Source organism: Falco cherrug, chromosome 4, assembly GCF_023634085.1.
Source record: "Falco cherrug isolate bFalChe1 chromosome 4, bFalChe1.pri, whole genome shotgun sequence".
NCBI lineage: Eukaryota > Metazoa > Chordata > Aves > Falconiformes > Falconidae > Falco > Falco cherrug.
The window spans coordinates 22,549,127-22,563,650 of record NC_073700.1 but is presented as its reverse complement, the minus strand read 5'-3'; the positions used below and the strand labels follow the sequence as shown (position 1 = coordinate 22,563,650).

Genomic DNA, 14,524 nt, shown 5'->3' with positions numbered 1-14,524 from the left:
TTTGTGGTGAGATGAAACTCCTCTTGGCTCCTTCTTTTGCTTCCTGGAAAAAGCCCCACGTCAGGTTCTCCCTCTCCTGCCAAGGACTCACCACCACTTCTTCCACACAAACAGCACCCGACCGTGCCCCCGCTCCACGCTAAGATTATTTTCAATTCCTCATGTGCACCACTGTCTTTAAACAGGAGGCTGCTGAGATAAGGTTAATGGTATAAAAACCTCCTTTTTCACTGTTGCCACAGACAAAATACCCAAGTGGCTTTTACACTAGTGCAGAGCAGGGAACCTGGGAGACAGACACCATTTCCGGAGGTGGAAGATGACCGTGTCCCTGTATGGAATGATCCCCCCTGTACACCCCTGTGATGCTGTGGGTGGCTTGTACAAAGCCAGCGTTTTGTTTACCAGCAGTGAAGTTACCCCGCCAAGCACCACGCAGCTCAGTGTGACCAAGGCAGATGGCCCTGGTGGGAATCCCTGCAGGCCATCCCCCTACCCCTGCAGAAGGGACAGTGCCACCTCTATGCAGCAACCTACTTCGGGCTGTTTGGACCCACATTTTAAGTGGGATGCGTTAAACCACGCTCAGCTGGGCAGGACAAAACAATTAAGCATGCAAAGGCTGAACAAAGAGCTGCCGGTGGCCATGGCTGCAGTCACCCACCTCCTCTTGTGCAATGCACCCGGCGTGGCCGGGGCAGCCTGTGGACCACCCCGCGGCATGGGGTCACGGGCACTGCCAGGCTGGAGGCGGCACCGATGACTCAGGGGATGGCCACCGCGCCCCAGCCCCGGGCCACCTCCTCGGCACACACAGCCACACAGGGCTTTTTTGTCCTGGTCAGAGTTGCAGACCGAGCAGTTTATTTTCCCCAGTGTCACCCTCGGTGGTTTCCAGCTGGAAGCCTTCCCCCTCTCTCCCAGACCCCAGCAGCGAGGACGCGGCACCCAGCCTGCAGGCTGCTTTGGGATCCACCCGCACCCCAACACGTTGTGCAAACAAACCCTTCCACCAACATTACTCCTGTTTCCATCGACCCCAGGCCTTTTTTCTGTATGCGCTCAGCCAAAGTGACACCTTTGGACTCATCAGTGAGGACGCTAGCCTGATATTCCCAGCACAGATGCCTGCCCAGGTGGATTCTATCAGGGAAAACCAAGAACTCGGCCGTGTAAGGTTAATACCAGCAACAGGAGGGTGGTTCTGCCGCAGCACGCTGCAGGGCACACCAGCTTGCACAGCTCCGGAGGGCAGAGCACACCAACGCTGCATGGGAAAGGGGAGGTTGGCCAACCATTTCTCCCCGTGCAGTTTCTGGCTTGCACCTTAACGCCGATTTCAAGGGTGGAACGGGTTGCTTCCCTATCTAAATGCAAAACTCAGGACCCGTGCCTATGACACAGTGTTTCCAGCCGCCAAGGGCCTTCTGCCAAAAACACCTCTTGGCTCTTCTATCCCTCTGCTATTATTTATTGTTTAACCCTGTAATTATATTGGCTAATTCCAGTAAGGTATCTCAAGATGCAGCTTCTTGGGAAGATACCACTAAATTAAGCGCTATCGGCTCCCGGTTCAGATCCTGACCTCAGTCGTCCTCCCGGCTGGCACCCAGCGTCACTGCGACTGGGAACCCTGAACCCCCAGTTCCTCGTCTATAACCAAGCCACTGCGTGCAAGCTATTTGTACAGGCTGCTCCCTTCTGCGTCTGCAATTGTTTCCGTAACTATTGATCCGACAAATCTTTCAGAGTCGATTTTGCCCCAAAGTACATAATTTTCAGGCACAAATTACAAATGAAAATACATGTGAAATGAAATACACAAAAATATGTAAAAAAAGGTTTCTAATGCTTTCTCAGACTGTAATTTCAGCTGTACACGTCTTTCACCAGTGCTGGAATCATTAAGCCCCCTTTAAATTGCTTTGGGTTTGAAGTATCATGGTCTGCCACTTGTCATTCCCATGTACTGCAGTTCTAACCCAGCCCTGGCCATCTCCCACCAAACTATATTTGATGCAGAGCCCGGAGACACAGTAACCCTTCAAAGTCACCGTCACCTGAGCCTTGTGCGGGCTGTGAATCACACACCCCCGCTGAGTTTCAGAGCACAGCGACAATCGTGGCTGCGTGTTCGGCTCCTCAGGAGAGGTTTCAAGTTGAACTTGCACTTCTGTGAGAGTGTAATTTTAACAGCCTGGCACTGATGATACCTTGCCTTCGCCTACTAGGAGGCTACGTCTTGGCAGAAGTTACAGGCTACGCTGGACACACAAAACAGTAACAAGAAATACTTTCCAATTACACTATAGCAGATAGCTCAAGACAAAAAGAAAAAAGCCCAATGATATATTTAATTCTCCGATTTTGTACATAGCGTTAACTAGGGTGCAAGAGGAAATCTTTAGCCTTCATTTCCATTCCAAATTCTTTTAAGGATATCTGCACCATCACTCCTATTTATAAATGGTTCATTTAAAATGCCAACACAATCCAGTTGAAGGCTCAAGACTCAGTGCTCTCGATCTGGACATGGGAGCATGGGCAATCCCTTACACCTCTCTGCCTCGCTTTTGTAATAAAGGTTAATGACACGTATCCTGCTTGGTGCAACAGTAGATTAAAAATCTGTGGAAACTGCAAGAGGTAATTAGGAAGGTTTGTGCTAAAAACTTTCCCAAACAAGCTTTTATTTTTTAATACGCACATGTGCGAGCACACAAAGACTCAGAGCCATGTGACTCTCCCCCACGCCGATCGGACACCGATGACAAGCTGTACATGCAGATCCCCAGGTCAGGGTGTGCGTAGTTGCACATGCAAGTACGCGTCTGTGCAAGTGACAGCGCACTGCAGCTGCATGCACAACAGCTTATGAATGTGCACAAAAGCGAAGCGTGTATGTGGTTTTCTACGTATGTATTGAGCTTCAGACTAAGCATTTTTACGTATTATAAATGCCTGCAAACAGCTGTGCATAGCAGACCTTTGCCAAGACTCAAGTGACAGCTGTACTGATGGGGCTGCTGCTAAGGAGGCTGCCGCAGTAACTGCAGGCAAATGCAGAAAACTTAAGAAGAAATTCTCAAGACAGGGTGGGTAGATAAGAAATTTAAATGAACTAATCTGCAGGGAGTTGCACCGAGTTCACATTAGTCATTTGGGTGTGGATGTCAATGTCTGGCCAACACGATAAGTGGGTCCCCCCACCTCCTACACACATGGTATTATTCAGACATCACCTGATCTTCCCTGGTGACTACAAAGCCACACAGCAGCTGAACCTTACGCCTTTGTTCCTGGGAAAGGCAGGAGGCACCAGACTACCAGCTCTGCAGCACCATTAGCATACTTCCCAGATAAACACTTTTCAAAACGCATTGATCCATCTTGAAGCCTGACTATCTTAAGTGCACATCTGCAGTGATTTAGCCAGATGAGCAGAAGTTAGGTCATCAGGAGGGTTTCATAAACACCAAGAATTAAAGACCATTGCTATTACCGCTAGATGTTTTCTCACATCCTACAGTACCACCTGTGATGTTAAATAGATACTAGGAGGCAGCTCAAGAATGCCTTTGGAAGGGGAGCTGCTTCATGCTAAGCTTCCGTTGTCTGTCACCTCCCAAGATCCATGAGGTTACCAGCCTCGCCAGTGCTGGTAAGGACTTCAGGACAGCGGGTGAGTCACCGCAGCAGCCCGGCTGTGGAGTGAGCTCAGCTTCTACATCAAACAGAACCAGCACTCCCATTCCTCCCCTCGCACTGCTCTAGCAATTCCCAGCAAAGATTCTTAAGATAGCCCAAGTTTTACGTCACATATGGTAGCAGGCACGCTCACCTTACTGACAGGAGCATTACCCCTATTTACAGGGGGAAAAGCTGGCGATGACTTCCAGGACTCCTATCAGGAGCCGGGACGTGTAGCTACAAGACCACTGCCTGACAAGCCCTGGCTTCCCCGCCGCAGCACACGGGGAGCGTGAACACAGCCCGGCGGGGATCACAGGCACAGCAGACCCACGCTCCTGTCCGAAAAACGTCATGGAAGTTATCGTTACAAATCAGTGCGAACAGCACAGTGGATTAGATTTTATTCTGTCAGATCACTGGGGGTTTTTAATTCTTATTTTGATCAGGCTTACAGTGCTCAAAATACTTCTAAGCCCTAAACTCTGTTTCCAGGCTTAACTGTTGACTTCTTTCTGCATGCTGTGTTTCAGCTTAATGAGCTTCTATCCACGATGAGATACAAAATTCACTAAAGAAATGTAGTTAATCATTGATTTTCAAGGCTACAATGTCTTTTTATGCCGGGTCAGATTCCTGCAGCGTACAAGATGAATTTATGGGCAAGATTCAGTTCTGCCATCCCCAGTACAGTGGATATCCTCAAAATTGCCTTTCTACACACATTATTTTTAGACAAGAAAACATGAAAATTCAAGATCACTCTTAAAGCTTCTGAATATTCACTAACCAGCATAAGTGAAATTGTCCAGGATTCTTTTGATACCACAGTGCTTAAAAATATCTTTAAAGCGCTGTTACAAGCCACACTGGATGCAACTCACACACTGATGGTGGATATAATTTTAGTGTCCTCAATTTTTTATTTGTTCTTTTTTATTGGGTTTTTTTTTTAATGTTTTGTGGTGTTGGAACAACCCACAAATACTAAACGGCAGAGGGAATTTTTTGGAAAAAAAAAAAAAAGGCAGAAATCCAAGAGTTTTCTAAAGATACTCTGTTGGGAGTCAGAGCAAAGGTGAAGTGTATTTGAGGTGTATTCTGTCACCACACTATGATGGGGAGCACATTATGCTTCCTACCCTCAACTACTAAAAATGGATATAAATTGCAGTTGAACAATGGTACCACATGAACAGCCCATGGAAAAGAGATGCCCCATCTTCGTCATTATCAAAGATGTTAGACTGCCACCTTCAGTCTGAAAATGTGGGGAGAAAATCCCTTTTCAATCTAACCATGCCATAAGTAGGCTTCCCAGGAGAACCTGGTAGCTGCAGACATGAAGCAACCACAGGTTCCCATCCACCCTCTGTACAAATACGAAATAAACCATCACCTCCAGCGGGTCAGTCTCAATCTTTGGAACCACTGACATATTTAAGGCTTTCCTTTTGACCATCCTTCTAGGTTCATGGGATGAGACAGAAAGCTGGAATAAAAGATGGACCATGCCCCAGGTTACTCCTAGATACATCTTCGGCAGAAAAAAAGGATTTTCTGACTCTTACATGAGTATTTAAAACAGGTCTGGTAGAGAAATATATTCATCATGTTTTGCACTCAGATTTTCTAGGGCAGAGAAGAATGTTTTTAATGTTAAGGGATGATGGAAAGAAATCGCTTCCGATTTCCAGAGTAAGCGTTGCCAGATCAGTCCTAAGGAATACGTCAACTGCAACACGCTGCTGGGAGCCATGGTGCCAGGGCAGCAGCAGCTGGAGCTGCCCCAGTCACGCCTGTGCCAGCTTGTGGCAGACCACTGGTGTGCAAAGCAAATTTACTTCCTATTCCACGGCTCATACGGCTGCACCACGCTTTCAAAAGCATTGCAGCGAGACCCTGCTGTTAGTTCTCAATTTAAAACTGGCTCATGAAATGCAAAAAACCACCAACTACAAGACATACTCCAAGCTTCTACCTAGAGCATATAGTTATATAAAATCGCATCTGCATGAGACACTCGGTCTCTGCATAATTTATCCATATTCCCATTCAACACATAGTAATTAGCTCTTGCTGACACCTCTATGAATGGTAATTCTGATGAAAGTTCTCCAGGTTTTGTGTTTATTGGTTCATTGCAAACATTCCGTGACTAGTTTTTTTGTTCTTATCTAATTTGAACTGTTAAACTGAAATAATAATTCGGTAATAAATTGTTCGTTAATTGATATTTTTTTTTAAAAGCTAATTTTAACACAACACAACATGGCCTTTTACAAGGAGAAACATTTTAAAGAGTACAGTGCTTTCCCCCAAAGTAATGCTTGCTGCTGTGGGATAAATAAAGGGAGCAATATAATCAGTCAGACTAGAAAGCAGCAGTGATGTACTTAAGTTATCTCACTGTGCTAATCCTCTATCAGGTGACTGCTCACAAGATTTCTTTAAGCCCTCATTACAGAGGCAGAAATCCAGAACTAGAACATACACTGTAGTGACCCCAAAGTAACTTGTTTAACCTCTAAGAGATCTTGGTGCGATTTACACGCTGACTGGGCCATGACAAATTGCCCGCTTAAAGGAAGGTTGTACCTCTGCAGCACAAGAAGCCACAGACAAGTGAGAAACGTATTCTGCTATTTATCTGTCTGAAGGCAAATAAAGAAATAACTAACTGAAATGTTATAAACCAGAAACAGCTTTTGCTAACCACCCAGAAGACACACAAATTACTAATTGGGGTTTGGGATCTAATTCCAGGAGCTCTGAGCCTGCAGCTGGGCAGAGATGAGGCTGTTAATTCTCTCATTAAGAGGCCTTGCAATTGAGCAGATATCAATTTTAGTTTTTTCCAATAATAAGCTAAAATTGTGAGAAAACAAATCCTACAAGTGAGTTGAAGATATTTATACTGGAACAGGTTATAACCTGTTTGTTACACTTCAGACACTTCCACCAGCTTGAAAATAGTCCCTTAAACATCAGCTTTCAAAACGGAATAGCTTCTCTTCACCTGATTTAAACCCAGGGAGCCTACCACCTAGCCATCAGCGCTCACCGCCACCTACTCCAGCGTACACGGTGAGTGGTTCAGAGGCTGAGAAGCTGCAGGTACGCAGATGCAGATCGCCGTGTGACTGCAGTGCTGCAGCACATCAGCTCCCACGAGTGCCCCTGCCTGCACCACCCGTGCGCAGCACGCTGCACTGTGCTGCCATCAACACAATGTCTTTTATCGAGTTGCCTTGCCAAGTCCATCTTAAGTATATTATCTTTAGAAGATGCTTCTAAAAGGAAGCACATCGGATTAAGGTTATTGCTATAGAAAAAAAAGTCTTACTCCAAGTTTTTGCTTGCAAAATAAATACAATAGAGTACTATATTTACCGATTAGTGGTCTAATCTAGAAGCGGGGTATGCGGGGGGAAGTAAAACTCTGCACTCACCTTGATCATTTCTGCCACGTAACTTTCTGGTCCTGTATATTCTGTTGAATCTTTTACTTTCACTAACACAATAAAGCACAAATAATGCCACATATTGTGCTCTTCTTTAATGTGCTCTTCAAATGTGACTGTCTTGTTATCAAACTTATCTCTTTCCAAACCTACAAGAATGACAAATGTATAACCTTTAGTATTTACAAACAGGAACTAAGCAGATGAGCTCTAAGAACAAAACCTGTTTCTGCAGTCTGCTGTGGTTCTTAACAGCTGCAATCATTCTTAAATGAACGCTGGATAACAGGGATAAACTCCCTAACAAATGCCCCCAAGGTAGTCAGAAGAGGAAAGAAGGCATAGCAAGTACTGCTCATGCTTATTACATGTAACAGAAAACTTCTGGTTAAAAAAAGGTAGCTACCTTGTATGCAATCAGTTTGTCAGATTTCATAACGCATCTCCTATTTTTAGGCAAAATGATACCAAAAGCAACATTTGCTTTGCCGCAAATTTCCCAAAGGTTACTTCTGTCAGTCTGTACGTTACACAACTTCTGCGTGGCCATGTCACCTAACTGCACCGGCCTCGAAGACTCGGCAGCGTAATTCCCCATCTACTGATGGGAAAAACTTTCACAGGCACTACTCAGCACTCCGCACCCTTGGAAAAAAACCAACTGTTTATAAAAATCTCTCCCTTTCCAATAGGAAACTATTCATTGAAGCACAGGAGAAACAGAACCCAAAGGTTCAAGGAAAAACAGCACGCTGAGCACGCATTCCCCATCTCCTCCTGCTGCCAAGCTCCTCTGCACATGGTACCCAAGAATATCAACCAGCTGAGGAACGCAAGGTAGGAACAGTCAGTAATTCAAGACTCCTGTTTCCTGCGAGTCTGCAGCTATCTCTGACAGAGTAACCCCTTTGTCTTCACTATATTTCTGCACTTACCACAAATAAAGCAAGTAGTTTTTAAAATTTCTTCTTTCTTCTGTTTTTCACTCCTTAAATCAGCAAAAGTGTCAATGATCACACCAAAAATCAGGTTAAGGACAATAATGATGACCATGAAGAAGAATAACAGATCGTATATCACTCTAGCAGCAAAGAGAGGTTCCTGCAAGATACATATTTTAATTATTAACAACCCAAACACATGCAACTTCCAACCCTTAACATGCCTTTCTCAGTTCAGCAAGAGTATGCTGCCCCCCAAACCCTCCCAGTCTCCATTTCTCATGCCCTCAGGCGATAACTTACGACTGAAAACATTAAGTGAAACTAAAATGCAAGATTACTGAAAGAGAAGCCGAATTAGCCAGTTACCAGCATGCCCCCTCTCCAGAGCCCCTCTTTCTGCTTACTGTGGCCAAGTCTGTCCTTTTCTCTGTCACACACACTGACATTTGTTCCCTCCTCACCCCTGCCCTGCAAGCCCATCCAGACTATATCCTTACACTAACCTGCCTAGATATCAATATAGTATCAGTGTTAACCATACAGCCTTTTAGTGGAATTTAATAGTAGCCATTTCATTTATGCTAACAACCGTGTATGTGGACATCAAGCTGGGCTCCCCAGCACCCGTTACGTATCTATTGCAGCCCCGAACACCCAGATGCTCAACCCTTGTTCTCAGAAACATCCTGCCAGTCGGGTGCCAAGCGTTCATTAAGAATTACATAATTTCTAAACCATTGTAAGCTGAAAATAAGGCTAAATATTAGAAAACACTTTGAAATTGCAGATAATACAGAAAAGCATTCGCTCTGAGCGCGACTGGTCCTTCGGCCCCTAAGGGCTGTGGAGGGTGACAGCCTGAGACTCAGACGGGCACAAACAGCCAAAGCAGCAGCTACGCGGGCAGCTTTGAGTATTGTGAAAAATTCCTGCTGCTTTGACCAGTCCTTGCTCTCTGATGGTGGCTCCAAACACCATCCTTCTCCACTGCCCACAGTCCCGGCTCCAACCCATCTTGGTCCCTGTCCTCTCATCCATTCCCTGTTTTACAGATCTTGCCTTTCCCTGGGGATGCTCCCCACAGAAATCACTCCCCTACAATGGGATCAGCTGCCACGGCAAGCTGCCACGGCATTTTCATTCTGCTACTCATGCTACTCTTTCACTAGCTTGTACTTATTTCTTCAGATCCTGAACTCCCGAAGCAGGGGCTGTTGGCTGCCCCGTTTCTGTTCTTTTGGGCCCCGTTCGAGACAGCCCTCAAGCTAAAAGCACCCTAAAAAAAAGGATGGGCAGAAGCTTCTTTGAACTGGCTGTTCTTTAATCTGATAGTACAGAGATTTAACTGTCCCGCACAGAGAAAGAGGGGTCCCTTCCAGTCACGGTGTATCCTACATCTGTTTCAAGGGAGTGTGTATACATGCTCCCCAGCAGAACTAGATCCCCAGCCCTACATGGTTATCACTCTTCCGCCCCCATTCAGTGATAATTTACCTCTTTGGATGGTTTCCTGAGCACATCACCTACTCCACCCCCACTCCTGAGCCCATGACTCAGTACAGTAACAATGCACATCAGTAACGTCTCGCACGTATGCTCTTTATTCTCTTCCTCCATTTCTTCAGCAATCAGTTCTGTTAACACAGCAAGCGAAGACATGTTTCAAAGGCAAGAAGACCAGTTTTAAATAATTCTCTCCATTCTCTGTTGGTTATGCTCACTCTTCGCTTTGCAAAAACTGCCAGCTTTCCAGCCAGCGCTACAAACCTCCTCGGCTCTTGCAAGAGCCGACCAGCGAAGCCGGTCTCTGCTCCGGCTCCAGCCTGCCCTCCTCTCCCCACCAGCACGGTTCCCTCTTGTGCTTCAACTGCTGTCTTTGACTTGGTTAAATCTCTCTTTCCATTTCTGTTCGCATGCATCGCTCAGATCACCAGATGCCTGTTTATACAGAATCATAGCTTTTTGACAGCTCAGAGGACAAAGTGTTGCCTCTTACACTCTCCCTTGGTGCCTAACAGATTGCACAGCCTTTGGGCTGCACTCAAAATGGCAACTTCGACTTGTATTTTTCAAATGGCTAAAATATCACTGCTTATGGAAACGGCATTTTACTAAAAAAGTAACACACTTTTTTTGACCCTCTCTTCGTTTGGCTGAAGCCTCCAACTTCACTGTTTCAGTTGCAGAACTGCTAGAATTAATTACCTAATCTTATATACTCTCCCAGTACCCATTAAAAGCCTCATGACTTTTATTTCATCATAAAAATGCTCATGAGCAGATCCCACCTTCCCACAGACAGCCTCAGAAACCCCAAATCCCCATGCAATCCAGAAATAGCCAAAGCCCAAGATGGTAGAGAAATGGCCGAGGATTTGGGCATCATTAATATCCCTGGCCATGTAAGACCCTGATATCAGGTTGACTATTTACAATATAAAACCTTCTCTCAAGTTTTCCCTTCCGCAGCCAGAGTGTATAAAGACAAAGCAGCACGCTCCTCCTAGAGCTGAATAAACCAGCTATTCTTGTATCAATGCTGAATCTTAGATTATCAAAGAGGACACTTAAGCAAAACCGAACCATCCATCTCCTCTTGCGAGCAGGGGCTGGTGGCCATTAATGACCTTTGAGACGTTTGACCATGTAAGAGCTCTGCTTCTAAGAGAAATAGTGTGGTTCTGTCTGGCTCTCACAGCCAACATCATAAATCTCTTGAGAATTACATTTTCTAAAAAATAAAACCGAAATACTTCAATACCCAATCTGAGGCTGGTGATTATGCTACAAGTAGTATCTCACATGCACTTTTTTGATCTCAAAACCCCCCGAACCTACCCTGTCTGCTTTAATCCATTGAGCACTTCCTGCCACGATATTAAAAACAATTTTCCTGGTTAGCTAGATAGAATAATGCTGACAATAAACAATGTTCTGCTCCATATTTCACAGGGTATTATCCTCTGAGATCACACTTAATAGCCTAATGTTTTAAAATAATAAACTTTGCAAGAGGTAAACTGCATCACTTCCTTCTCAAATTGATGCAGAACATTAAAAGAGTATGACAGTGTTTTAACAAAGTATGGTTTAGTTCTAAGTTTCTCTAGTTTAATCACTTCATGTAACAAATGTTATTTATGCCACTGGCAGAAATGAATCCAATTTTAGGTTTGAGCTTTGTTCCCAAATTTATTACATAGGATTTTTTTAAGACATTGTTGTTGTTTTTTTTAATTTAAGGTGCTTAACTAGAGAAAGTGTGGAAACTCAGAGTGCAAGTTACAAATTCAACAGCAGATACTCACGGTCTGAAGGAATGATTGAAGAACAGTTTTCACTGCTACCTGCTTTGCATACATCAGAATAGAGAAACTCTCCCGTCATGGTCTCCCCTGGTTCTGTGCGATCTAAGAAGGCGATGAATCAAACGCATAGTTTAACGTTACTTCTCAGATAGATATTAAGGTACTTCATCACATGCAGTGAAAAATTACTAGGCAGATTTAGAACAGTATATTATCCTAGAGTTTAGAAGGGCACAGTACTTTCTGATTTACACATTCAGCAATTTTAAACTGAAACATAAAATAATTTTCATTTCTATGAACTGGAGACCACAGTTGTGCATTTATTTTGCATCAGCTCCAAAGTGGAGAGTAATGGAAATTGTTCCAAAAATACTATGTTCTAGCGGACGGTCAATTTTCAAGGTGCCTTGAAAACTTGCTTTTCAATGCCTTGCAAGTATCAAAACAAACCTGTGCCACACAGGAATATATTTCTGGCATTTCTCCAGCTGCATGGAAACGTGAAATAACGGGGTCAGTGAGTTTTGGGTCTCTCTCAGAACTGGCAGTGAAATTAAGAAAGAAATAGTGGGAATGTCAAGTAATACTTGTCTGAATAGCTCAAGTGTCAGAGAAAGAAAAAACTGAACAAGACAAAACCCAAACCTCTCTTACAAATTTCTTTTCTGTGCTCCCCACCCACAGAGTTAGCTGCTGGATGCTGCGGGGTGCACACACCACCCCCCCACCCCCCGGACTTACAATAGGCAACTTGAGGCCAGCACAGAGAATTCTGCTGGGGAGTTCAAACTGTAGCAAGTATTTGAGGCAGGTTAATACAGTCCGTAACACCAGAGAGATAAACCTCTACTTCACAGAAGCATGTCTTTAATGTCCTTCATTTATATTCACTCTGTTACTTCAGGTAAAATACTGATTTTTTTTTTTATACTAAAAGTAAACCCCACCATTAAAAGCCGATAGAAGCATTCAGTATCTGGCAAACCAAGGCAGAACTGAATTCTCCCAGCACAGAGCCTTCTCCACAATGGCCTACCTAAAGTCTGCTTCTAATTAACCTGGGGGAGGGAGTAGGTGTACCTGAATTAGATATTCTCAACTGGTTTTGCAAACAGAGAGGGGAGAAATCTCAGCTGTGTGCAGAAGAGCCCAAGTGCCATCCCCAGGGTTTCCCTTCCCCATCCCTCCTCATGCTGCAGCACATCGAAGCATTTTGTGAAAACACTGGGCTATCCATTTGCAGAAGTATTTATTATTTTTTTTTTAAATATTTTTTTAAATTTTATTTTCTATTTAAATGTGCCCTTCCTAAGAAAGAAGTTGTCAAACCAGGCTGGCGACCAGCAAGTCTCGCAGCGTGCCCCAGGGAGCAAAAGCCCATTACTTTCTTCAACAGAAATGGGTGAAATGAGTTGCTGGCACTAACCTGGCAATAACGTTTCGTTAGGGAGCTTGTCTACTTCCAGGATGAAGTCATCTTTGAAGAACAGGTACCCCACTATGGAGAACAGGTAGACCAAGATGAGTGCAAGAACGGCAGTCAGGATGATGGAACGCCCATTGCGAGTGACGCTCTTGATGACGTTCAGCAAGGTCTCCTCCCGGTACACCAAGTCAAAGAGCTGGGGGACAACAAACAACAGCAAAGGCTGCTTCTCACACGTACTTCAAACACCACTGGTGGCATCTGCGTGTCGGCGTAACGTGGGGCAGCATGTTAACAATACAAATCTGATGTTCTGAAAAGCATTTAAAGCACCTTTCCCCCCGCCCTCCCTGTGCTTACAGTTATCCTAACGTATTAGCAAAGAAAAATATAGCAGGAGGCGAGGGACATGGGGACCCTCACCTCCACTGTACCAGTCTTGTGCCACGCGCTTGGAAAGAAGAATGGAGGCAGCTGTATCCTCCTCTTCATCCACACCTCACGGACCCCAGTCCTCAGCAGCAGCCAGGGAAGGAGCCCCTGCCTGGGGTGAGGGCAGGTACTCTTGCTTAAGTGCTAGGTACAGAGCACGTGCTTGAAACAAAGCTGCCAACATGTACTGCTGTATCTTTTTTATAGTGCCAACTGCCCTGCCATGAGCTCAAAAGAACTAATTTCAAAATGCAATTAGCTATTTCCTTTAAGTCTTAGTTTATTGAATGTATAATTAAATAAGCACTATTTTTTTACTCCAAATTCTTTGTTTAATTTTCTTTACAGATGTTTCCTTCATTTTTCAGTCCTCTGGGGCTGTGACAGTTCACCGACACAGCCCAGGCAGGTTGCTGGCTGTGCTGGCTGACAATGAGAGAACCTGTACTTGTTAAACTGGACCTACATGAACCCAGAAAATAACCAATGCAGGTACCAGAGGGTGTAGCGAGCATTGAACAAAGGGGCCAGAAGAGAGCGTTCTGAACGGGATGTAAGGTGTGCTTTAAAAACAACACATTTTCTCTGCCAACACTAGATATACTCCCTCAGTGCTTATTCTTAGAAGCATTGTGCTGCACAAGATGAATTCCACCCCAAACAGAAAAAAACACGTATGCCAGCCGTCCACGTCAGTCAGGTGGAGCCTGGAGTCTAGCTACAGCTAAGGAGACACCCCAAAGCCAACCGACTGCTCCAAAGGCACGGGCACTGTGGGACAGTCACCGACAACAAGGCAAACCATCTTCGAGGAGCGTGCGCCTCTCACAGCACGGTGACTCCAGAGTGCCCACTGTTCAACTAGCATTCGTATGACTAGATTTTTCCATTTTTTTTTTTTCTCGTGTAAAAGCTTTTACAACCTTAAGGCTTAAACTTTCACCAGGTATTGATATTACTTAGTCATGACATTTTAAATTGTTTTATTATCTTGGATGTCAGAGCAGGGTCACTAGCAATACATCTAACCTAGAAAACATACACCTTAAAGTATAAGAAAAGGACTAACATACACAGGGAAATGTTAAATACCTTCATTGCAACCACATACACATTTACTGTAATGAGCAATTCTAACTAGATTTAACCTTAAACACCTTAAAAACAAAAAAGCCTGTTTGCCCGTACAAAGAGGAGATGTGCCGGGAGTCCCGCGGCCTCCCACCGTAACATCTCCCAAGCAAAGCCTCCAGCGCG

General features: G+C 44.6%; 1 protein-coding gene across 8 annotated transcripts in view; it reads right to left on the bottom strand.

Moving 5' to 3' along the window:
* The window catches only part of ITPR1 (inositol 1,4,5-trisphosphate receptor type 1), a 183,606-nt gene that overhangs the window by 10,738 nt on the left and 158,344 nt on the right, over window positions 1–14,524 (bottom strand). For all 8 annotated transcript variants that reach the window (XM_055709389.1, XM_055709390.1, XM_055709391.1 and 5 more), the window contains 5 exons: window positions 12,836–13,031; window positions 11,407–11,508; window positions 9,593–9,732; window positions 8,090–8,255; window positions 7,143–7,303 (listed from right to left, as the gene is read on the bottom strand). In XM_055709389.1, the coding sequence (XP_055565364.1) occupies window positions 7,143–7,303; window positions 8,090–8,255; window positions 9,593–9,732; window positions 11,407–11,508; window positions 12,836–13,031 (765 nt within the window). The remainder of the gene's footprint in view (window positions 1–7,142; window positions 7,304–8,089; window positions 8,256–9,592; window positions 9,733–11,406; window positions 11,509–12,835; window positions 13,032–14,524) is intronic.